Source organism: Cryptomeria japonica, chromosome 2 (genome assembly GCF_030272615.1).
Source record: "Cryptomeria japonica chromosome 2, Sugi_1.0, whole genome shotgun sequence".
NCBI lineage: Eukaryota > Viridiplantae > Streptophyta > Pinopsida > Cupressales > Cupressaceae > Cryptomeria > Cryptomeria japonica.
This window is the reverse complement of record NC_081406.1, coordinates 496,484,768-496,510,195: the sequence shown is the minus strand read 5'-3', so window position 1 is coordinate 496,510,195 and position 25,428 is coordinate 496,484,768. Positions and strand designations below refer to the sequence as shown.

General features: G+C 39.0%; 2 protein-coding genes across 2 annotated transcripts in view; both read right to left on the bottom strand.

Annotated features, from left to right (window-relative positions):
• The window catches only part of LOC131078931 (omega-amidase, chloroplastic), a 138,861-nt gene that overhangs the window by 63,643 nt on the left and 49,790 nt on the right, over nucleotides 1-25,428 (bottom strand). The window contains exon 5 of the mRNA XM_058016780.2: nucleotides 12,943-13,017. Within this exon, the coding sequence (XP_057872763.2) occupies nucleotides 12,943-13,017 (75 nt within the window). The remainder of the gene's footprint in view (nucleotides 1-12,942; nucleotides 13,018-25,428) is intronic.
• LOC131073160 (probable prolyl 4-hydroxylase 7) lies at nucleotides 2,507-3,897 on the bottom strand. The gene has a single exon (XM_058009557.2). It carries the CDS (start codon nucleotides 3,332-3,334, stop codon nucleotides 2,576-2,578), a length of 759 nt encoding a protein of 252 aa, XP_057865540.2. The 5' UTR covers nucleotides 3,335-3,897; the 3' UTR covers nucleotides 2,507-2,575.

Below are 25,428 nucleotides of genomic sequence, written 5' to 3'. Positions count from 1 at the left end.
ACATCACATGGGGATGCCGCAAGGTGCAATATACGATGGATGGATGTTCTATTTCATCCGAGATTGTCTTAGAGGGACGTTGATAAATTGGTCTAGAATCATAAGTGACAATCTGGACTTTTAGCAAAGGAATGTGGAGAGGTCCAAGTAATTCGCCATGACTTCCTACTTGGTATACCTGCTTGCACAGTTTGTTACATACAAAGGATTGATATGCAGAGGTGAAGTCGGGAATGGACAAGGACAATTCAGGAGTTATGAGTGCTATCCACAGCTAAACATGTATAGAATTGAAGATTATAAGAGAGTGAATGATGTATTCACAATGTGCATCACGCGGATGCTACAAGGTGGAATCCACAGGAGGTTGTCCAAGGAGGCAACGGAGCTAATAGAAAAATATGGATCGTGGTATATACAGTTTCCCACTTTGATGTACCTTAGGATTCATGGGTTTCAATCCGAACCCCACAGACTTCCTAGGTATCCTTCCGACAGAATGATATTGTTGGAAGTGGTGAGACAGCTGTTAAGGCTCAAATTTGCACCCTACTAAACTACAAGTTTAGTAATTTGGCCTAACATGGGATTCACTTCTGCATGTGGGCAATGCGCAAACTTGAAATGAAACCTCCGGTTCCTAGGCCGGTTCCTATTGGATAAATCGCCTATTTGCTCTTCTAACAACTGAAAACTTGGTAGGAAAAGGGAAGAGAAAAGGAAAAATAAAAATAAACTAAGTAACTAGGTGATTCACCAAACTTTGAGGGAAACTAAAATGATAATGACAGGTCTCTAATTGCAAAAAATTTCTATTTTAGTGGGTAACACTTCTGTTCTATATAGGCCTGCATAAATGTTTCACAGAAAGGTCCTAGACTGAGCAATCAAGGAAAATATATATTCACATAAAAGCTCCATGTTCTTGTGGACACAAACTGCAACCTGCAAACAAAATACACTTCTGCAACTAGGCTCTTGATGAGACAAAATAACAAGGAATAATACAATTCACTGGTTACCTCTATCAATCATGCTATGAACACAAAGATACAGAAAGAAAAGAAGGCTTGAAAAAGAAACTTAATAAAACCTTGCTCCAAAAGATGCTGTCATCATATATTCAGTTTCCAAGATTGAGTTACAGAAAGTATACAAGAAAATATGCTAAGGACAAAATGTTGTCACGAGAGCCTTCTCTGCATAATCAGAACTAACTCCAAATGAAGTGTCTTTTGGCACTAAGTACAAAAAACCCCAACTGATTTGGGTCGGATGCAAGAAAAATGCCTCAAAAAGAGGAGTCTAGAAGACACCAAAGAGGGCTATAAACCTGGAAAAGTCTTCCTTAATAAATAATCAACCCAAAAGAGCACTAGAAACAGCCTCAAAACACTTAACCAAGTAATAAAAGCCCCCCAAAATGGTGGAAAAGTCCAACTTCGACCCTTTACCTAAAAATGCTCCAACCTCCCTAGATTTGCTCCATTTGGTTTCAAACAACCCCATGTTCCTATAAAGACGCTCTTGTCTCCAAAAATATCTCAACTCCTTTTGAATGCTTCCCAAGTGGTTATGAGTGATCCTATATGCTCTCCTTATGTCTCCAAACTGAAAAGACTTCTTTCAATGAAAGCCTTATCTCTCCTGAATTAACTCCTCCTTAAAAACTAAGTCAAAAGACTTAGTCTCCTTCTTGCATATGAGTATACCTTTTACATTTCGAATAATATTTAATTACAATTTATAATTGCATTGTAATTAAATATCTTTTACAAATAAATACCAGCTTTTGAAATAAGAATGAAAACAAAAATATAATAAAAATAAAACATATTTGATATTTTAATAAACATCCATTTATCAAATATGTCTGACTTTTATTATATTTTGAACATTTATTTAATCCCAGCGGACTTGAGGAAGAATTATCAAATATGACAAAGGGTTTTATAACCCTAAAAGTATCTCACTCCCATCGCATTTTCCTCATTTTGCAAAATGAAAACAACTTGGAAGGTTCTCGAGGGTTTGGTGCCGCCATGGATGAAGGTTGTTGGACTTTCTGGGTCTTCTCTTTAAATGCAAATTTCGTTTTTCACAGGTACGCAAATGACTCCTGATGAATGTTTCTCTGTTAATATACCATTGCTGGAAGTACGAAGAGGGTTTTTTCCTTTTGTTTCTTCGAGATCTCAACTCTGTATAAAGCCCTTTTTTCTTTTTCTTTTTTTTTAAAACATTTTGTGTGTAACTTACAATCATTGCATTTCGTGAGATGATCTGTCTGTATTTCACAGTTTGCATACATATTTAACAGAAAAAATGCACGCTATCTGTTTTCACATTTGTGTTGGTCAAGCCAATAATCAAGCCACTGGCCCATGTCATTGTTCCAAAAGATAGCATCAATTGCAAGTTGCCGAGCAATAGAGCTTGAATGAAATCTTTAGCAACTGAATTTTTACCAAGAGCTTTGGCAAAAAAAAAAAACTATATTCAATTCCATCTGCAATAAATAAGTATTCAGATCTACAGGTATGATAGAAGTGGTATGCAATGTTGTAAGATTCTTCTAATTACTCATCCATCGTGAACTGAAGTCCCATCCAGTTTCAGCAGTTGTAGCACCTGGGTGAAGACTGAAGAACAGTAGGGCATCCCCTTTGTTGGGCTTCACTGAATAGCCACGCTTGGCACATTCTGACCACGAATCATCTTTTGGCTGGCTCTGCTTTGATTCTGCATTAGGAAAGACAGTCTCTCCCCACTTCACCACATCAGATAAATACATCAGCACTGTGGCAATTCTGTGACCACCCATGGCTTGATTGAGTTTATCATCAAAATGAGGTTCATATTTCTGGCCATTTTCGTAATGCAAAATCTGCATTGCCTCTCCATTTTCTTTTGGAAGAAATGTCCAAGCTGCAATCCTTTCCTCGATCCTTGCAACAATTTCATCCTGGCCTTTACTCAAGAACATTCCTGAGCTTGTTCGGATTTCACTCATAACACTTTTCCTTGACTCATTGTCTGCAACCATGGATTTCTCCATCTTGTCTCTTGACAATGCAATGAGATGATCACACTCTTCATCTGTAAGGAAATTCTTGTACAAAAAGGCCCTGGGATGCCAAGACAACTGAGTTACTCGAGCTGGATCAAAGCCAGAAGGTGGACCATATTTCAATATGGAAAGTTTAGACGCATCCTTGCTAGTTCTCAATGGTATCCTATACGTTTCACCGAGCCATCCAGGGAGCTCCATTGCAGACTCTGCAAATCGGCTATACATTGCCACAATTATCAATACTCCTGCAAACGGCGTCATGGTCGTTCAAATTTGAATCACCACAACAAAACCCAAGCTTTGCCGTACCCAAAAGATCAGTTGTAGTAACCACCCACTTGCGCTAGTGTAACCAGTTTCGATTGCCCAAAACCCTCAAAATCCCCTTTGTGTTTGAATCATTAGTAAATAATGACTATTTGCCTTCTATTTCCATCAATAAAACCACATGCATAACCAACATTGATTGCAGTTTCTATCTTGTCTCCAGTCAAAACCCAAATTTTGATACCAGCTTGCAGCAAAATATGAATGCACGTGGGAACACCATCTTGTAGCTTGTCCCCAATTGCTACACACCCAAGTAAAATAAATTGTTCCTCGATTAACTCTGCAACTTGATGTATTCTCTGTTCTCGGTCAGTTAAAGAAGACCTTGCTTCTTGAAACATTGCATTCCATGATTGGTACATACTAAAATCAAGAAACCGGTAAGCAACACAAAGTGTTCTGATGCCTTCTGAAGAAAATTTTCCTAGGTGGTTCCAGGTGGCAACTGCAATTGGGCTCTTGTTGTCTTCCAATCTCTGATAAATGGCAAAGTCAGCACCCTTGCAATATAAAATCAGTTGGCCAGTTGGATGATCACATATAACAGACTGCCGTTTCCTTGAGTTGTTAAACTCCAAGACATTCAGTATTTTATATTCAACATCCTGTACAGAACCTGGTCCTTGAACATGTGATTCACGTACAATGACACTTGTGGTAGTTCTCCATAAAATATAAGACCCAGGGCAGCCAGCAAGAACATAGATCATAGCGGGCAGCCAGATTTCGACCTCATATCCTTTTATCCAAGTTGTCGTCACAGCAATTCAATTCCATGTAAGGAAATGAAGTTCGAGCACGGGCTCGTGACACTCATTTCATTACCAGTTGATTCTGATTTCATTGAAGTTCACTGTTTGAACATGCATTTAAAACTCAAATACTCTGTTTCTTTACCAACTTGCTGCATTGAATTGTTTATCTTCACGATGTGGTATTGACCCTTTTTAAATACTGTAAGGTTTCACATTGAAATAATATGTCCCTTAAAACAGTTTATTCATTAATATCTTCTTTTATGCATATCATGGATAGTAAAGTAAAAGGTTTCATATTTAAAACAAACATGTCCCTTTGATACTTCAGTTGGTTTCTTCATCATTCCACTTGATATTCTGAAATTAGTTACTCTAAAGGGTATGTCGGGCTCATAGCCGAAGGGAGCCTCGGTCAGGGGCACATGCCAATTAGAGTAACTAATTATCTGCACATGAAACAAACACATTAGCATAAACATTTCTTTTTCCTGAAGCAATGATTTGTCTTTATCTTTCCCGCCCTTTCAAAACAGAAATATGATAGGCTATAATAAATGATATGTTGTAGGATAATCTTTCATTGCTTAGATCGGTTGGATCTAACACCTCTTCTTTTTTGTGCAGGAAAGTAGGAGTTTTTTAAAGTCTGAAGATCGAGAAAACATTCATAAGGGCAACGGGGCAGCCAATAACCAGTCAAAGCAACCCAAGCCAATGACTGGTTATCCTCACACTCATTATTTGATTCTATCCTTTTTTGTTTTGGATATGTAGGAAAGATAGAAATGCTAAGCTCACGGCTTGTGTGAGGTTTTAAGAAACTCAGTGTATATAAATATGCTTCAGATGCATGAACTCAATTTGTAATCTATCATTGTTCAATACAAATGAAAAATACGCCCTTTCTTCTTTTTAAACACTGCAATGTACCTTTTGTAAATGCAATCATTTGATAAATATGCATCCTTTGGCTAAAATTACATGGGTAATGAAATTTTAGATAACAACAGCTTCTAGATTTTGATTCCATTCAGAAAGAGAAGCACAAGACATGCATGACATTCCCTATTTTAGTTGGGAAAACGTTGGAGGTTTGCCAGTCTACCTTAGCCGCCAACACTGCGAGTGAAGAGCTTGCATTCTATCGATTTGAAACCTTCAAGAAAAGAGAAAGATTTGATCCAAATAAGAAAGTTGGAAGAATCAGGGGAGAGAGGTTCATCCACAAGGCAGACATAGAGGATTATTGGGCCAGCCTGATGGACGAGCAAGCAGTGAAGAGACAAATGTGGTCTAGGATGTTAGTGTATTTTATGAGGAAGTGTGGACTTTTCCTCATTCCTGATCAGGTGTTAGATGACAGAGATCATACACATCCACAGTATGAAAATGAGATGAAGAAGGCAATCTTATTGCCTAATTGGTCAAAGTCAGAGGAGATAGATTTGAAGATATTGATGAGAGAGGTCTTGAGTTTCTCTCGTGCATGGGTGGATATTCAGATGAATAAGTTAGTTGATATGGGTGTTTCCTTCACTTATGAAAAGATGAAGCCAGAAGAATCCGCTTCCGAGGATGATCAGAGGACTATTAGTGATGTCAGGATTCATGCGGATGAGGAGAGTCAAGCTCCTAAGAGAAGGAAGAACACACCAGGAGAAGTCAAGGCTAGAGGGAAGAAGATTGAGGAGGTCAAGAAGAAGAAACAAAAAACTATCATTCCTTCACCACCTCTCAGTGTCTCATCAATCAAGGAAGTTGAAATGACAAAACAAAACAAGGAGACCCAACAATGTTCCAACACAGTGATACTACTAGAGAATATTCAGGATTTACATGCCACAGTGACATCTACTCCACCGAATGAGAATGATGATCAGTCGGTATCCCCTACTATCCTCTTGGAGGTTAGTTTGGGAAATGAAGTATATGATTTGACCAGGAGCAATCCTGATGATGATGATGATGATGTTATCTCGGCATTGAGAGGGCTTGATCGAGATATGTGTCTCGATGATGGTATGGAAATGGCCACTATTCCTGATTGGCTGATGAAGAGTATGGTAAAGAGTAAGAAAATGATAGAGGTACAGCCTATTGATGACATTGATGACTACTTAGCTAGGAGCAATAAGGAGCCAAAGCCTAAAAAGGTGGAGATTTTGTCACACATAGCTAGAGATGAGACATTAATGCGGATTGCGCAAGTGGCTGTTCCTATTGGAGGTGTGACAACAAACATTGCTACTCCTATGGATTTCCAGATTACTTCAATTGCCCTTCGTCGTACTACAAGAGAGCAAGAATTTCAGGAGGTTAGTGATAACCTTAGGGCGATCAGCACGAGATTGGATAGAGAGATTGAAGAGAAGTGGAATTATAGAGAAGAGAATATCAAACTTAGAGAGTACATTGCAGGGATAAGTCGTGAGAATCCCACCCTTATTTTCCCTATTGCAGTTGATCATGGACTACATTCACACTATAAGGCAGCAAGAGATACACTCTCGGAGGTGGAGAAATGGATTGAAAGTGCAAGTAAACAGGCGGATGATTTCCTTACTCAGTTTGTCCAGGCATATGATAGGACAACAGGGCTCATGTTTAGAATCCAGTATTTGGAGGGAGTTTGGGAAGAATTCTGGCCTACCCAGGAGAGGACTATTCCACGCCTCAGAGCTTTGAAGAAGATTCCCAAGTCCACATTGATCAAAGAGAATATTGTGCATAGTGGAGACAAATACGATTTCCATGGCTAGTATTGTTCATTGGCCATGAAGAAATCAACTTATGAGAACGCCCAGCTGACTTGTACAGAGATGGAATGATCAATTCAGGATATTAAGTTGAAAATCCTTGCCTCAATTAAGGAGTTATTGGGTGTTGATGTTGGTGATGCTAGTGGTTTACACTTAGCCAAATTAAGAAACAAGATGAAACTTATGTATTTTTGTCAGTTGGACTCTTTGAAGAAGAGTCAGATGGATGATTTGGTCTCTTTGTTGATTCATGTTCATAGTTCACAAAAGCTCATGCCAGATTGTGAGAACACTTTGGACGCTTGCTCGGACACATTGGACGTGATTGATTTACAGCAAGATACCTTACCTAGCATTTCCATGAAGTAGTTAGATTTTGTATTGGCTAGATCCTTGGAGTATGCTAGGAGAGAGAGAGATGCAGGCAAGAATCTTCTAGAAGATTCCCTATTTGATGACTAGGTATCTTTCTATTAGGCCATAGGTTGGTGGCACCATTTTTTATGTAAACCCTAATTAGGGCAATTCTAGGGTTTTGTTGGCATGATCTTGGCCCTTGATTTATTTTAATCTTGGCTGTCCATTTTGTGTGACTCTATATATACCTCATTGTCTCTCATTTGTAAGAGAGAGTTTTTGTAGAATTGTTGGTATATGCTGCAACTATTTGAATCTAAATCATTGTTCAATTTGCTGGTGATTTTGCTCTTCAAATGTTGTCTTTGCATTCATGGTTCTCAATTCCTCCAAGTTAGATTAGAATTTTAGATTAGAATTTGTTTTCATGTTTGTTAAATTGAATGAAAGGTTTGTTGAGTATATTTGTGTGGAATCCTTAATCCATACCACTAGCCTCTTGTCGTTGATAAGTGCGCCTTGTGTGGTCAACTGGAAATTTGAGTAATCTTAACTTCAATTATTATGCATCCCTTGACAAGTGTCATCTTGGATGATGTCAACGTTTGATGGTAATAGTTTGAAAATCCATAAGTATACCTTAGATGATTGCACTAAGCTTGTGTCAATACCTGTTTGTGAGACCTTGCCTAATTTGATTCCACTAAATTTGTTCATCATTTCCTAAATTCCTAGGCTTAGAATAGATTTCCTGAACCCTATTCCTTTTGCCCTTTTTTTACTAAGAATTAAGTCCAAAACTACATTGCTAAATCCTAAGTTGTCAGCACACGTATTCTGCATATTTCATGATCAAAGAAGATAATTCGAACATTTGTGTAAGTCCCCAAGTGAACACAGCAATTCACATCAACCATTGAGTTACCCACTTGTCAAGACCTGACATGTAGAAACCTTGGAATCAGTTTAGTTGATCTTACCCTTAGCATCTGAGGTGATTTTGTTCAAGAGAGGGTAAATTACCTTGGTATTTTATTCAAAAATGTTATGTGCATAAATACACATCAACACGACCTAAGACCGATTCGAAGGCATTGTCACATACATATACAAGTTGGCTTGTGATCATTTCATTATCCATTCAGCAAGAGATCATCTATTCACTCAACGAATTTAGCGAATTACTTCCTAGTGTCAGTGAATTCATTAGTAATCAGTGAATCACTTCTCAGTAATAGCGAATCACCCTTCAAGGTGAGCGAACTATCCTTCAAGGTGAGCGAACTATCTTTCTAGGACAGCGAACTACTTTGCAGTGGTAGCAAACCTCCTCTCAAGTGCAGCAAATTATCTAGCAGGGACAGAGAACAGTTGATAAGATCTGCAGCTCACCTTGCAGTGACAGTGAACTCCATTCAATAGACAGCGAACTACTTTGTGGCAGAAAACATCTTGTGCATTGCAGATAAGTTCATCATTTGTGTGTTTGCCCTAAATTGCAGACATAATACTACAATGTTGATGTTAAATGCTTCATGTGTTGAAGCTAAATTGTAAAGATACCTACTGATTATTGAATAATAAGATCTGAGAATTATAGCTGGGTTTTTCACCTCCAAGAGGGAGTTTTCCTAGAGTATATGGGTGTTCTTTGTGCACATTGATTTGTTTTCTGTTATTGCTATCTAATTTGCTACAGTCTGATCCAAAATTAACATGGTATCAGAGCTAAGGTTGATTCAATTGTGATCAGACTTTGTGATAGCAGTGCTTCTACTTCACATTCTTCATCCCATTTCCAGCATTGAAGATGGTGACTGGTTTAAAGGTCAAAGATAGACTTGACGAAGTTTTGAACTTCACCTCGTGGAAGGTTAGAGTCCTTATTGCACTTGAAGAGAATGATCTACTTTAGTTTGTAAAAGGAAAAGATCAGCATGAGCCTGAAGATCAAGAGGAGAAACTCCAATTCAAGAAGAATGTTGTCAAAGCCAAGAAGATCCTTGTTGACTCCGTGAAAGATCATCTTGTTCCCATCATCTCTAAGATGTCTTCAGCCAGAGATATGTTCAAGACATTGGAAGGGATGTATGAAATCAACAACAGATGTAGAGCACTTGCATTGAGACAGCAACTTCACCAAGTCAAGATAGCAAAGGGAGAATCAGTCATATCCTTCTTCATGAAGATTGCAGAATTGAGAGATCAGCTTAGCACCATTGGAGATGAAGTTGTGGACAAGGATCTTGTCATGCTAGCATTGAATGGCCTTCCTCACTCTTGGGAGCCATTTCTCCAAGGCATAAGTGGGAGATCCAAATTTCCCAAATTTGATCGCGTTCATGCTGATTGTATTCAAGAAGAGTCAAGGTTGATATCAAGAGGAATTGAGCATAATCATTATGATGTGGAAAATCAAGTCCTTGCTACACACACTTCTATGGAAAGAGGAAAAAGAAGAAAGAGGGATAGAGACAGAGGTCCAGATCCTGTTCCGAAAAAGAAGGATCTCACATTCAATGTTTTAGGTGTGACAAGGATGGTCGCATTGCTCGAGAGTGCAAATCTAGGTCTACTCCTCTAGCTTCTTCTGCAGAAGTTGACATAGCGACACCTCAGGAGGAGCCAAGGTCAAATGTCAACTCAGAAGGGTTCTTGTTCTAAAAGGAGGAAATGTCATTTTTCAGCTTCAAAGGGAGCCTGACATTTCAGCTTCAGAGGGAGCCACGTCATCATGAAGATTTCGTTAATGCATTTTTCTCCATGATGGAGAAATTTGAGGTGAAAACCCTTGTTAATGAGTTCTTCTCTGTGAGAGAGAAGTTCGAGGTGCAATCCCTTGTTAATGAGTTCTTCTCTATGAGAGAGAAGTTCGAGGTGCAATCCCTTGTTAATGAGTTCTTCTCTATGAGAGAGAAGTTTGAGGTGCAATCCCTTGTTAATGCATTCTTCTCTGCGAGAGAAGTTTGAGGTGAAAGCCCTTGTTCTGCCCTCTGCGAGTAGGCATGGTGCAACCACCCTCTGCGAGTAGGCATGGTGGTAATGCACTCTTCTCTGGGAGAAGTTTGTGGTGAAAGCCCTCTTCCACCCTCTACGAGTAGGCATGGTGGATCCACCCACTGCGAGTAGGCATGGTGGATGTCATAGCACTTGTGTTTGTTCACCCTTTGGGAGTAGCTATGGTGAACATCATTTGGTTTCCATTCATGGGAGTAGCCATGATGGACCCACCCTCTGGGAGTAGCCATGGTGGTCGTGTTCGTTTGTAATTCCATTCAAGGGAGTAGCCATCATGGACCCACCCTCTGGGAGTAGCCATGGTGGTGGTGTTCATTTGCATTTTTCATGGGAGTAGCAATGTATCTCGGATCTTGAGAAGGTCTCCTCCCTAGCTAAGAGGGAGTGTTGGTGTTTGTAGCTAGGTCGGATCCCTTCTAGGGCCGACCTAGTACACTTAGCGGTTGTGTGGCCTGCCAGCCTTAGAAGGCATTAATGATTCAATGTTAGTTGGGCCCTAATTGGGCGTCATATGTAACTTGTAACCACTCATGTGTAATTTGTAATTAGTCAAGACCTATATGGATGTAACTTGTAAATTATAGGTCTGATCCTTCTTGGCGCCAAAAGTTAACAAGGCCGACCTAAGACCAATTAGAAGGCATTGTCACATACATATACAAGTTGGCTTGTGATCATTTCATTATCCAATTAGCAAGAGATCATCTATTCACTCAGCGAATTACTTCCTAGTGTCAGCGAATTCATTAGTAATCAGTGAATCACTTCTCAGTAACAGCGAATCACCCTTCAAGGTGAGCGAACTATCTTTCTAGGACAGTGAACTACTTTGCAGTGGCAGCAAACCTCCTCTCAAGTGCAGCAAATCATCTGGCAGGGACAGAGAACAGTTGATAAGGTCTGCAATTCACCTTGCAGTGACAGCGAACTCCATTCAATAGACAGCGAACTCCCCTGTGGCAGCAAACATCTTGTGTATTGCAGATAAGTTCATCATTTGTGTGTTCGCCCTAACTTGTAGACTTAATACTACTGTGCTGATGTTAAATGCTTCATGTGCTGAAGCTAAATTGTAAAGATACCTACTGATTATTGAATAATAAGATCTGAGAATTATAGCTTGGTTTTTCACCTCCAAGAGGGAGGTTTTCCCAGGGTATATTGGTGTTCTTTGTGCACATTGATTTGTTTTCTGTTATTGCTATCTAATTTGCTACAGTCTGATCCAAAATTAACACCAAAAAAGCGGTCTTATTTAGAACTTGACATGCCATTCGATTTCATGGAGGGCTCAGAGGCAAAGAGCAAAGCCAAGGAGGAGGATGGATGTCATATGGATGTTGTGTGTGTAAGAGAAGGTCTGATCACATCTACCAGTTGTAAACCAGCAAAGGTTCCAGTCATTTTGGATTCAGCTTTCCTGCATGTTTTTTGCAGGAGTTCATATTTTCCATCTGCTTCTTTTGCTTTAGGTGTTGGATAATGCAAGGAGGTGTTCTATGCTTAATTTTTTTTTCATTGATATGGGATAGTTGGGCATGTTGTTCTTGCTCTCTAGTGGCTGGCAGGTGTAGGTTCCCTTAAAAGTTGTGTACTCATTTCATGCTGAATCCTGGTTATATCAAATTTTAAATGCTTCATGTGCTGAAGCTAAATTGTAGAGATACCTACTGGTTATTGAATAATAAAATCTGAGAATTATAGCTGGGTTTTTCACCTCCAAGAGGGAGGTTTTCCCAGGGTATATTGGTGTTCTTTGTGCACATTGATTTGTTTTCCGTTATTGCTATCTAATTTGCTACAGTCTGATCCAAAATTAACACAAAAAAAGTGGTCTTATTTAGAACTTGACATGCCATTCAATTTCATGGAGGGCTCAGAGGCAAAGAGCAAAGCCAACGAGGAGGATGGATATCATATGGATGCTATGTGTGTAAGAGAAGGTCTGATCACATCTACCAGTTGTAGACCAGTAAAGGCTCCAGTCATTTTGGATTCAGCTTTCCTGCATGTTTCTTGCAGGAGTTCATATTTTCCATCTCCTTCTTTTTCTTTAGGTGTTGGATAGTGCAAGGAGGTGTTCTATGCTTAATTTTTTTTTTCATTGATATGGGATAGTTGGGCATGTTGTTCTTGCTCTCTAGTGGCTGGCAGGTATAGGTTCCCTTAAAAGTTGTGTACTCATTTCATGCTGAATCCTGGTTATATCAAATTTTAAACTCATTAGCTTTAGTAAAATTATATTTTACAGGGAAAAAACCCAATGGAACACAACTTAACAATCAAAAAAAGACATGCTGCAGATATAAATTTTATCATTTTGTCTGAAACCCATCTGAAATCCTAAGAAGGGACCCACATCCTGTATACACCTAAGACAAAGAAAAGAAGAGTTATTTCATCCATTTCTTGCATTAAAGTTAAAGTTATAGAAAGAGAATAAAGTGTCTGGTTGTGGATACTTACCAAAATAATGTAAAAGAAACTAATTAATCAGTCATAACTCATAAGTTACATTCTTCATATTCTTCAGAAAAAGGAAAGCCCCGCCAACAAGAGAAACAAAAATGAAACTGGCCAAGTGTGTAAGTGCAAATAATTATAACATCATTGAAGGTATGATTTGCAATTTTATAGTAATAGGTACCTCTGGCCGCATATAGCGTAGCCAATTCTTGAAAGCGGATGTCATAACAAATACCTATCCCAATACGTCCGACATCTGCAAATACATATTAAACATTTAAAATGCATCATCAATTTTCTATCCTCCAAAATACATTATAAATCACCTATCCTTATGCTTGCATTCAATAGGTAGTACTCTCTCTCTCTCTCTCTCTCTCTCTCTCTCTCTCTCTCTCAAACACACACACACACACATTGTATATTGTATCCATTTCAAAATAATAGGCTGTGTGTGATTCATCACATATGCTTAATTTAGAACAGCATAAAACACATCAACAATATCTTACACTTGTACAAGATCTACAAGATCAATAATATCTTACATCTGTTACATACTGAAAATGCTGATATCATGTTGAACTGAACAGTGAATTTACAAAATCAGAACTAATACAAGATAATGACAAGAGTCACATTCAGGTCAAATTACATGGTGAAAGTTTAAAACGTTCATTCAAAAAAATATTCCACATGCAGTGTTGGAATTGTTGTCATTCATGTCAAGGGTATACAGTCATCTGGAAGTTGTTATTGATGTCAAAGGAGCTCAGTGGAGATCATTGAACATATTGTCATTAATGTCTAAAGAATCTACAACATGAGAGTAACAATATAAGTAAAGATAATCACAAGAAGTTATCAATGTATTGAAGACAGCAATGATCAACATTGAAGTCAACAAAGAATGGTTTGATGACTATGTAATAAGATTATTAAATGACGAATAAGAAGCACTCGATATAAAGAGTGCAGTGATCTTCATATGGTTGACTAAAGATTTGTCTATGATTTGAAGCATTGTCAACTTCATACAACCAAAGCAATCGACACTGTTTTTGGAGATTGTTAGATTTTGTACGTTGGATAAAGATTGCTTCTATAATCATAGAATCAAATGATACAATTCATTGGTAGCCCATCTAGAATAAATGACCTCCATTATTTGACAGACATGCTTATGGAGAAGATGATTATAAAAAATGTTTTTATTGGTGTTCAAGACAAACAGTTATGAAGACCAATCATGTTTGAAGACATTTATACTTGCTGAACAATAAGGAGACCATCGATCTAAAAGAATAATCATTCATAAATAATTATTCATAAAGGCCAATAAGAATAGTGACTTGAAGACAATGCACAGAGATATACTATAAGCAGTGATCTAAAGATTAATACAAATTTATGCACATCAAGACCACTGATAAAGAAGAAATTCTAAGTTACCAGGTTCGGGTTCAGGGACCGGTTCGGGTTCGAAGAACCGGTACGCCAGTACGGCAAATTTTTGAAAAGGGGTTTGGGTTTGTTTGGGTTTGTTAGTACAAAAACAACAGAAAAAAAAATATATATATATATAATAATATAATAATATATAATAATAATATATTATTATTACATTAATATAATATAATATATAATATAACTATATTATATTATATTAATAACATATATTATTAATGTGTATAAAATCATAAATCAGTGAATTATGAATTTATAGAAAAGCTTTTAAAGTGTAAAATAATAAACCGAAAGCCAATTAATTATCAAAGGCTTCACTGTTCGAAGCCCGCCCTTCTTCGTCGAATCCCTCCCTTCTTCGTCGAATCCCTCCCTTCATCAACAACAACTCTATCTCTCCCTGCATCGACAATCAACTACAAACTAGTGTCGGCAATTGCAAATGGGTGTTTTCATTGACGACAACCTGCAAACAAGTGTTTTCGTCGACGGCAATTGCAACGGGGGGTGTATTGACTTTACTGACTGTTGTCGAACCGAACCAAACGCGAACCGAACTCGAACCGGGACCCAACTCGAACCAGGACCAGTATTTGGGCTTTGAGTGCCGAACCCGGTAACTTAGAGAAGAATAATTGCAAGTGATTTCAAGACAATGAAGCAGCGATCTAAAGATTGATACAAATTTATGTTAATGCCATTTGCCCAAGTGAAAGGAAACTTATGAATGCTAATATGGCTGACTTTATGAGCAGAAGACCATATCATAACAATTCATTATAACATAACATGCAGCGATTAAAGATGAATGTTTTGTTGGAAACCTGAATAATGCTCTATTGTGTTGTCATTGATGTCAAACTTGTCTTTTGTTTTGTCATAATCAATTGACGTAGTTGATCAGTTTCACAGATGCTGAATATGGTCTACCGTCTAGTGTTTGTCCATGTTTAGATCCAATTGATGATTTGTTTGATGTTCAATTGATATGTTTCAATTTATGCTTTGATGATGCTCATTTGATGTGTTTCAGTTGATGGTATGATGATGGTCAATTGATGTGTTTCAATTGATGATTTGACAATTTGTCTGATGTTCAGTTGATGATTTCCCCGGTGATCAGCTGATGATTTAGTTATTGGTCATTTGTCTGGTGCTCAGTTGATGATCAGTCATGTAGACTACATTGTTTGGAAATATTAGTGCAAATGTTGCTAATTATGGGTTCAGATGTTGATGGTGGTGTTGTTGTTTACGTGTGTGGCTTTCTTGACATTTACTATTGTAGATGATTCTCTATGGAGAAGAGAACTGATGTGTTGTTTGATAGTAATGATGAGTAAGCTTTAATATGCACATAAGAGTATTCATGTCCTATGTCCAGAAATTGGTACCTTGTTTGGCTTGTCACAATCAGTATGTGTAGAATACACAACAGATATTCAATTATGATAGAGATGTATGGAAACTTGGAGATGATGGTTTCTGATGGATTGTGTTGACACGAATATAAGTCTTATATGGTTTATGTTTGTCTTTGATTGCAAGAGTTCAATAAAGATCCAGGATTAGATGTTCAAATGTTGTCATGTTGCCTAGTATCGATGTTTTGCATACATAAGTTGGTTCCGGAATGTTACAGTATAGGTAGTCTCAATATGCAGGGAAGAGTATATAATGTTCCAATGGAAGAATGTTTTGCATGAAGATTATGATGTGCGGGTTTGGATATAATGTTTATGTTCTGTAAATGATGTACTCTCAGCTGTGCAAGCCCTATAATTGCTCAGATGATGAGTTTAGTTATTGTTGTTTTCTAATAGTAAAGCTTGAAGAGAACACAAGCAATACTGAGGGGGGGGGGGGTGGGGGATGAATCAATATTGCAGAAATTTTTAACTTTTAAACGAAGAAACCACATAAAACATAAAGAGAGGAACTCTAAAAACATTAACACCAGATTTCTCATGGAAAACCCTTTCGGAGAAAAAAACACGGCATATAAAACTTTCATTAACAAAGAATGGGCACCAACCCAAATAAAAATATGAACACCACCCCACAGGGAGCACCAACTCAAGGAACCAACCCTCTCTGAAGCACCAACTCCAGTTAGCTGAGGCACCAACCTCAATTTGAGAGCACCAACCCTCTTCAAAGCATCAATTTTGTAGCACACAGAAAACCAAATGGCCATGCTCTACCCAAATAATATCCACACAACCACACACTACTTTACAATGGCCTCTTTTTGCATGAATACCCACACACACATTTCAAAGTCTTCTTTTTCAACAACACAAACATCAAAAGCAAACAATGCAAATTTGTCACCAAAAAAAACTTTTACAACTTGACTCAGCCCACTATTCACTTTTTCAAATCCGCAAAAAACGAACACCAAAGTCTTCAAAAACGATATCACCCACTCATAGCTACAAAGCTTCAAAACCATGAAGCGCCTTTTTAAATATCTAACAAAAAACGGCTTTACAAACAAAATGATTCTCATGCAATTCAACATACCACCCAGCAAAGAAAGACGATATTAAATTCAAATCACATACCCATTTCCCAAGTCCAAAATTCAATGCTTGCTAGATATATGTGCGATCCACGAACTCAAGCTTCTTTAAACTTGCCACACGATTTTTTAAAATAAGAAAAACATCCAACGTTCCTTTTTTAAAGTGTTATTGATTCCAAAAGAATCAAAAACATAAATACACTGCCACATAATTTTGGTTGAATAAATGAAAAATTTCAATGCACTACCTCCACGATATCTACCATTTATGTCACCACTTTTAAAACAGCCACCACTTCTGAGTCAGCACCAAAAAAAAAATTCTCCATTTCAAAAAAAGATTCCCAAACCTTGTAATTAAGACAATTTTGAAAAGAAAACATAGAGCCACAAAAACATGGGGTCATGAAGGTTATTCGATGAAGCCAAAGTCAAACTTGAAAATTCAACCGGAGATGTGGCATAAACTCTGACTCAGCTGCTGACAAAGTGACAAGTAGGCATACAACTAGCTGAAGCTAACAGCCAGACACCTCAAGCAGCCAACTAAGCACCTCAATCAACCAAGAAAGCAGCTAGAGCAAGAAGGCAAGGAGTTGAAGCAATTCAAGCACCTCAATCACCTCAAGCACATCACGCAACTCAACCAAAATTGAGAAAATTTAATGAATAAACAGTAGCTCGAAAAGCACTTCAAACTCAGTCCAATATTACTTTGAGTAATCGTCTAGTTTGAATAGCACAAGCTTGACAAAAAAACACTTGACATCAATGACAAAATGTCTAACAAAGTTGTATGTCAGACTGGTCCGGATATTACCTGGTGGCTTCCGGATATGTGGATACAAGGGTTGTAGTTTGGAGGACATGTTCATTTGGTTTGTGCAGTATTCCAATTTAACTTTCAAGTGTTGGTTTTGTTCCACAAGATAGTTATGTTGGTATTGTTGTGCGTTGCACACACTCCCTGACGCCGACAGGGTCCCCCTTGTTTCTTTTCTAGTCTTCGTCTTGCCCGGTGTAGGATTTTGATTTTTCGTCCGCCATTTTGAGATTCAGCAGATACTAGTGAAGCAATGATCCTGCAGGAGAGTAAGCCCGCCCGATTCCTTCAATCCTGAGGAGTTCGTAGGAGGTCAGCAATGGTCCCCTCCAGGATGAGGAGATTGAATCATGAACTATGCAACCATGAAGTTTTGAGGCGCCTGTTAATTTAAGTTGCAGGGCCAAGGGGTGGATTTGCAGAGAGTCTCGAAACTTTAAATATTCAAAATCAATCCTAGGGAGACTAATTTTCGCGAGAAAATCGGCTAGGTGGGCAAGAATGTCAGTTGTCCACGGGTTTGCAAAATGGCCTTTTAGGTCAAATTTGGCTTTAACGTTAAAACTTTTCTAAAAATGCCTTCAGGCCGAAACCCTGAAAATGGGAAAAGGGCGATTTTTTTTTATATATAAGTTTTCAAAAGGTGGTTTTGCCCCGAAAATCGCCTAAAGGGGTTAAACCGCGAAAAATTAAACACTTTTCAAAAGGTGCTTTCGCCCCAAAAATGATCAAGAAGAGAATCAAGTCAGTTCGAAAGGCGTTAAAAGTTAAACTTAAAACACTTTTCAAAATCGCCTTCTAGCCCGAAAATGCCAGAAATAGTGAAAGGCATTTTGATCATAAAACAAACTTTTCAAAAGGCCTCGTCCAGCCGAAAATCGCAAGTTAAGTGAAAATCAAATAACTTAAGCATCTGGCAAAAATCACCCCCCAACCGAAAAATACCAATATGTAAGGCATTCTGTAAAGTTTGCAAAAGATTGTTTTGGCCCGAAATTGGGCAAACGCATGGAAATCGTCGAGTTTGCAAAAGTTGCTTTCAGCCCAAAAATGGGCAAATCCAAAACGTGAGTTAAGTTAAAATTCCAAACACACGAAGGGAGGCGTTAAATATAAAAAACTTTTCAAAAAGCCTTTCTAACCCGAAAACAAGTCATAAAGGGCATTTTAAACTTAAAGGAGGTTTACATTTCATCCTTTCAGCCCGAAAATGGGCAAGCAAATGGAAATCGCAAGTTAGTATTTGGTGTTAAACTCAACTTTGCAAAATCGCCTCCTAGCCCGATAATGCCTAAGCAAGAGGGCATTAACTTTTCAAAAGGTGGTTTCCCCTTGAAATTGGGCAGGAAAGGAAAATCGCGAAGGCATAAGGCATGGCGTCACTTGTAAAAGTGTGCATTTTGTGGTTTTAGCCAGAAAATCGGTAAATGCATGAAAATCGTGCAAGGCATAGGGAATAACGTCTTTTCCTGGTAATCGCAGAGTTTGCATTTTATTATTTCCCCCGAAAATCGGCACACATGAAAGTCGCAAAGGCAGGGGAAGGCGTTATAACTCTTCAAATTTTTCAAAAGGCCCTCTCAGTCCAAATTCGCGCGATAGGGATTTATCTCTGCATTTTGATTTAGCCTCTCTATCTCGAAAATGCGAGTTAGGGGAAGATATAGAGGCGGCATTTTACCTCAACAGCTTGCAAAACCTTGCAGTCCAATATCGCGCAAAAAGGGAAAAGTAGAAAGGCGCAACATTTTGCAAAACCGCCTAAGTCTCCGAAGTTCATCCTACGTTGGGCAATTCGCCAGGTAAGATTTGACTCTCTCCTTTAGATCAATAATTTATGCAAATTTGGTCGTAACGTTTAAACAGATGATGGAGAATTAATCAAATGGTGAAATTTTGTGGATCATAATTTTCTTTTTAAAAGGTATCAAGCAAAGCTCGCAAAAGCAAAGCCGGCTAGGAAAATTGACCGTTAAGATAAAATTCAGACTTAGAGAAATTTTCCATATCTAAAACTGAACTTAAGCAAAACTCTTTTCCAGTGCAAAAATTGGCAATCTTTAATATATCTGAGCCCTGAGCTGCAAAATTGAACATTTGCCCGTACCGTCATAATTGGTCGGAAGTGGCACTTTTTGAAACCCGCTCCTAGTAGCAAATTTTAAACAGAACCAACTTAATTTCCTGTTTCAAGTAGCATTTCATTTCCAATTAATCAAGCTCTTTTATTGAAGCGTCATGCTTTTTCCAATTCGATTTGATCATTGGTTTTATGCGCTAACATCGTCCTCTGTTTTGGCTAACCCGTTCGCTTCCTTCATCTCGTCTCATAATCCATGTCCGATTGTGCAGGATAAATGCCTAGATCGGCGGTAGAATCCTCAAAGACACCTGGTGCAACCAGAACATCTCGGGTCTCCAAGTCTGACATTCCCCGTAGAGGCAAGAAAATGAAGTACCAATATCAAAAGGGAGGAGTTAGGGAGTCGCAAGTCCAGAGCATATGGGAGAACATAGGTGATACTGATTTGGACCACATAGACATTCAAGATTTCAGGAACAGGGTATACTCTCCTAACGCCTATGGCAAGCCCAAGCGGATGATGGAGAGCGGTATTGCTCAGGCGGTGGGTTTCCCTCCGGCCGTGCAAAATTATGAACTAGTGGTTGAGGTTGCCAAACATTATCAGCCAGAAACCAGATTAGTGGCCCTAGAAAATATGGTGCTAACTGATTTCACACTTGAAGCCATTGGGGAGGCATTTGATATCCCATTTCCCAATAATCCTGTTGCTACAACTATTGATGAGGCACAGGTTGCTTATGACATGAATCCTACTAAATGCAAGACGTTGATAAACGAAGAATGGTACAAGGAAAGGAGGCCCCCAAGCATTAGGATCAGTAAAAAGACCCCCAGAAGTGATTTTTATAATGAGTATGGCGATATGGTCACCTTACTCAACCAGGTTATGGGACTCCCTCAAAATTTTTTTTTGAGGAATGGATGTTCTACTTTACTGAACAGGTCTTCGCTGGGAAGTCCAAATTTGACTGGGCTCAGATCATCAGCGACAATATCCATACACAGTTGGTCGAGCTTGAAGAAAAGAAGTACTTCACTATGACTTCCTACCTGATTTACATGTTTGCTCGACACCAGCTGCTGACATGGTTAATCAAGAAACGTGAGATCGGGAATGGACCGAGTCAGGTGAAGGTGTACGAATGCTACCCTCAACTGCATTATTATGACATAGCTCAAAGAGAAAAGAATAACATTGCTTACGCAATTGGTCAGTATGAGCGTGTCAATGATGCCTTTACAATGCGCCTAGTTAGGTTGATGCAAGGGGGATTGCACATAAGGATTTCAGAGCAGGCTACCATTTTGATACAGAAATATGGTGCATGGTTTATCCAATTCCCTAGGTTCACTTACATCAGGATAGAAGGGTTCGAGGGAGCACCATTCCGACTTCCATGCTATCCAACAGACAAAATAGTCCTTATGGAGGTTGCAAGACAGGCACACCCAATAGGCAACCTACTCAGAGATAAGAAGCAGTCCGGATTCACCTTCCCCATGATCTTGGGTGCCCTCGATGTACATTTCAAAAATTCAATGCAAGCTGAGGAGTCATTTGCTGAATTAGCGTCCTATGGCCTACAGGAACATTTTCCTAGGGAGTGCTTCAATCATGATAAATTGGCAAAGAGGGCCTATGGCAGGCGCTACAAGGCGAAGGCATCAATTGAGGATTATTGGAGCAACTGTTCCGATGACTATGAGGTCCGACGGCGTGAGTATTCTAGGCTAAGTGTCCAGCAAATGCGGCTTTATGAGTACCGCCAGGTCCCAGATCAAGTGACTGATTATGGTAATTGCTTGCAAGTCCAAGAATTTGAGGCATTTAAATACCTCTTGCCAGGCATTGATGGGACTCAAGATTCAATTACTGATTTTGAGGCGGTCATGGAGGCTCCAAGAAGGTATACCGATCACTGGTTATCCCAGCAAATTGAGAAACTGGCCCATGAGGGGATTCAATTTACATACAATCTGATGGGCAGTCTCGATTCCCAGTCTTCGAAGGATGAAGGAACCTCAACGCACCAAAGGAAGAGGTTGGGAAACCTGGAAAAAAGAGGAAGAGAGCAAGAGCCAATAGAGGGACTCGGACATCAAAAAGAACCAAAAGAGAAAAGATCCCTATCAGGAGGCCGAAAGTTAGTTCGTCATCCAAAGACCCCAGTTTGGAGGATGATGTAGTTGAACTTGACTATATACTTGCTCTGCCTTCACAAAGTGATGTTGATGCATTCGAGGCAAATAATTCTCAGACACAAGGTGAGCCAGATGCGAAGGTAGGGGTCGTTGGCTCTAATGAACCTAGAAATCAAGTTGAGGAGGGAGAAATTGCACCCAATGAAGAGGCTGGTAAGCATGAGCTCACACAGGGAAGTCGGCATGAATTGCAATTGAATAGCGTTGGCAAAGATGACACCACCGTTGAGGGAGAACAAAAGGGGGATGAGACCCAGGAGCCCGACAAAACTGAAGAGCAACCATCACAAGGGGATACCCGACAGTTGTTCAGCGAGGTAGGGGAAAACTCAGCCATAAGTAAGGGATTGGATACTGCATCCGTTCCTTCTATGACCGATCAATTGCAGATAGGCAGTGAGCCAGCTAAAACCTCCAAGGAACAGAGTGGGAATTTGGCAATAACATCCGGCCAAACCATCCCTCAAGACTGGTTAATTGCTCGTGCACAACAGAAAGCAGTTGTCAAGCCACCTATCAACCTGGAGGATATCTTCTCTCACATAGGAGAGATAAAGTCCAAAGGTAAGAAAAAGCCCAAGACCTACTCCAGGATAACTAAGGATGAGCAGAGGAACCGTACCATTCATATCGCTACCCTGCCTATAGATAAGCCATAAGATCAGATTGCATTGGCCAATTATAGTGTTACGACCATCCCAATAGGGCGAGCCACCAAAGAGCAGGAAAGGGAAGAGCTCAACGATTCCGTGCAGAATTTGCTCAGAAAGCTTGACGAAATGACTGTTGAGAGAGACATCTACCGGGTTCGTGCTAAGCAAGCTGAGAGGTACATTAATCACCTGCTAAAACCATTGCAACATGCCCCTGAATCCCATGTTCCCCCATAGGCATTGGCACAAAGGACTACAACCGGGTTTGAAGGAGTACGTGATACCGCCAAGGCCGTCAGGGAATGGATTCGGGACATTAAGGAAAAGGGAGAGCAAATCATTGAAGATGTGAAGGAAATGGCCCACCACCGAGAGACCATTCACGTCAAATTGTTTGAAGTAAAGGAGTGTTTCAAAGTCCATGAGGTGGTTGGTACGATTCTTCCCCTCATAAGAGCTCTTTTCTGGACAAACACGCAGATTCCCACATTGTCTACTATCCTGGATCCCTATGACATCAGCACTTTCAAGGAGTGGTACTAGACTGCCAACATGAAGAATGATACAAAAGATACCATTAATAAAGAGCAGGAGTGCGAGGAAATTTTGAAAAACATGAGGGATCTTGGTGGAAATATCCTCAGATCAATGGTCCTTGGCTGGAAGAATAGTTTGTCTGATAATCAAGTTCAACCAAGCTGGGAGGATAGATTGAGAATTGATAAGGTCGCATACTCCATGGAGGACCTAGAATTTGCCAATGGGCTGCATACGGACATATTAAGTTTTGAGGCTCATCGGTCTGACTGGAAGGATGGGTTGAAGCATGTAGATCGCCACTTGGAAGGTATGCAATATAAAATACGCAATCCTCCTATGCCTCCAAGCATGGTGTTGTTCCAGCTATGCATCAGATTTCAGGAATATGTTCGAGCAAAGCGTACAACAGGTCAGGACATCTGGAAGGAGTATTTGCACACCGAGGATGAATTTTTGAAAAAAGGGTCCACAACAGGAAAGGAAAAAATGATTTCCTAAAAAATAAGTTTCTTTTTAAATCTTAAAAAGCAATTTTCAAACATAAAGTTCACTCCTAACTACCAAAACAGTTGTAAATCTTGAGCTCCGTGCATGTGCACTTTTTGGAGCAGCTTTTTGGGTAGTTATTGATTACCTTTTTGGTAGTTATTGTTTCTCCTTTTGTTGTTGTTGATATTTTGCCTCCCATTTATGGGTATGGGCAGTTTTGATAAAGGATGAATCTGACCTGTTTGTTTAAGTTTAATCTTGGCCATTCATCCATTTTTGGGAACTCTATATAAAGGAGTTAGTTTCTCCTTTGTTAAAAAGCAGAAAACAAAGATTGTTGCAAAAACTCTAACGAAATATATACAGGATTTAATGGATGTTAAAGTTGTCTGTTTTACTGTGAGTGTATGGTCCTCTTCTCCATTTATTTCATATTTCTGCAACTGTATTTACTTTCAGACAGTTATTTATGCATGTATTTGATGAAAAATCTTGGTTCATACCATTAGGAAATAGTTGATTATTCTTTCCTCTGCATGGTTAGTCTGAGCCCCTTTCGTGCTAAGTTCAGTTATTAGATTTGGATGAATGGCTATCAAAGTCCATTTGTATTTAGTAGCTTGAAAATTCAAAATCCTTAGATTATTGCACTAGTTTTTACCTAGTTGTGCTAATTAGCTAGCAAAGTAATTTCTAGTTATTTTAAGACTTCCGTCTATGTGTTGAAATATGTTGTCTTAGTTAAATTAGTTAAGTTGTTCTTATTCATTATTTATCCTTATCCCTCCTTTTTTCCTTTTTTATTAAAGAAGCCCGCCAGTCACGCTGAAATAACATCAATTAGAAGCAAATCAGATGAGATAGGACTGTAAAACTTTAGGGAACCTGTACAAAACCAATTCCGTCTAACCGTAAGTCCCCTTTGTGTTTCCAGCAAAACACATCAACTACTAAGCTACCCTACAGTCAAGACCTGACAACCGAAACATTGAGGTCATCCCCATTGATCAAATTAACACAGCATTAGGGATTTCCTTATCTCAAGAGGATAGGGTTCTTAGTATTCTATTCTGCATTGGCCAGATGAAGTTGTAGTTCCGCGATTTTAGACACGTCAACAGGTATGTGTTGGGCATACTTTGGTGTGTTGAGTCTCAGTTGTTCTGGTTGATCTATCTTGTTTGGATTATGCTCTTGTGGTCTGGAAATTCTTTGGAGGATGAGTTAAATTGTTGATATGGATCTCACCATGGCATGTGGTAATCTACACTTAGTAATTCACATTGGAAGATGTTTTGGGGCCAACCAGTTGATGTGTTTATTATCTTTCTACAAGTTTCGTTTGGCGTTGATCTTAGAGATTGTGGTATTGTGTTTGGTTCGCTGGAATTTACTTAAATGAACGAATTTTCTCCTGGAGAGGACTAGTGTGATTATTTTAGGTCCAGGTGATCTAATTTTTGTAATAATGCTTATTTTGTCTTTGGCCGACCTAATTGAGGGTTTTGATGAACTTTGTATATAAGAAAGTATGGTTGTATGTGTTGAGGTATGGAATGTGTGTGAATCATTGTGATGTGGATGAGAATAATATTCAAGCAAATTTTGTGTTGGTGATATGCGAAACTCAGTTGAGAAGTGCTTTGATCGTAATATCTTCAAAGCGACAATGTTCAGAGACAATATATGTGATCAGATGTGCTTGCCATGATATTGGCCACTTGACACCAAGGTTCAAGGTCAGTTTCTTGATCAAGAGATCCTACTCATTTCAGTTTCAGCTATTTATCTTGTTTGTTAGTGTACAATGAGTGTGTTGATAGACATATGTATCTTGCCCTGAGATAGTGCATCTCAATTTTGCAAGTCTATTTGTATCT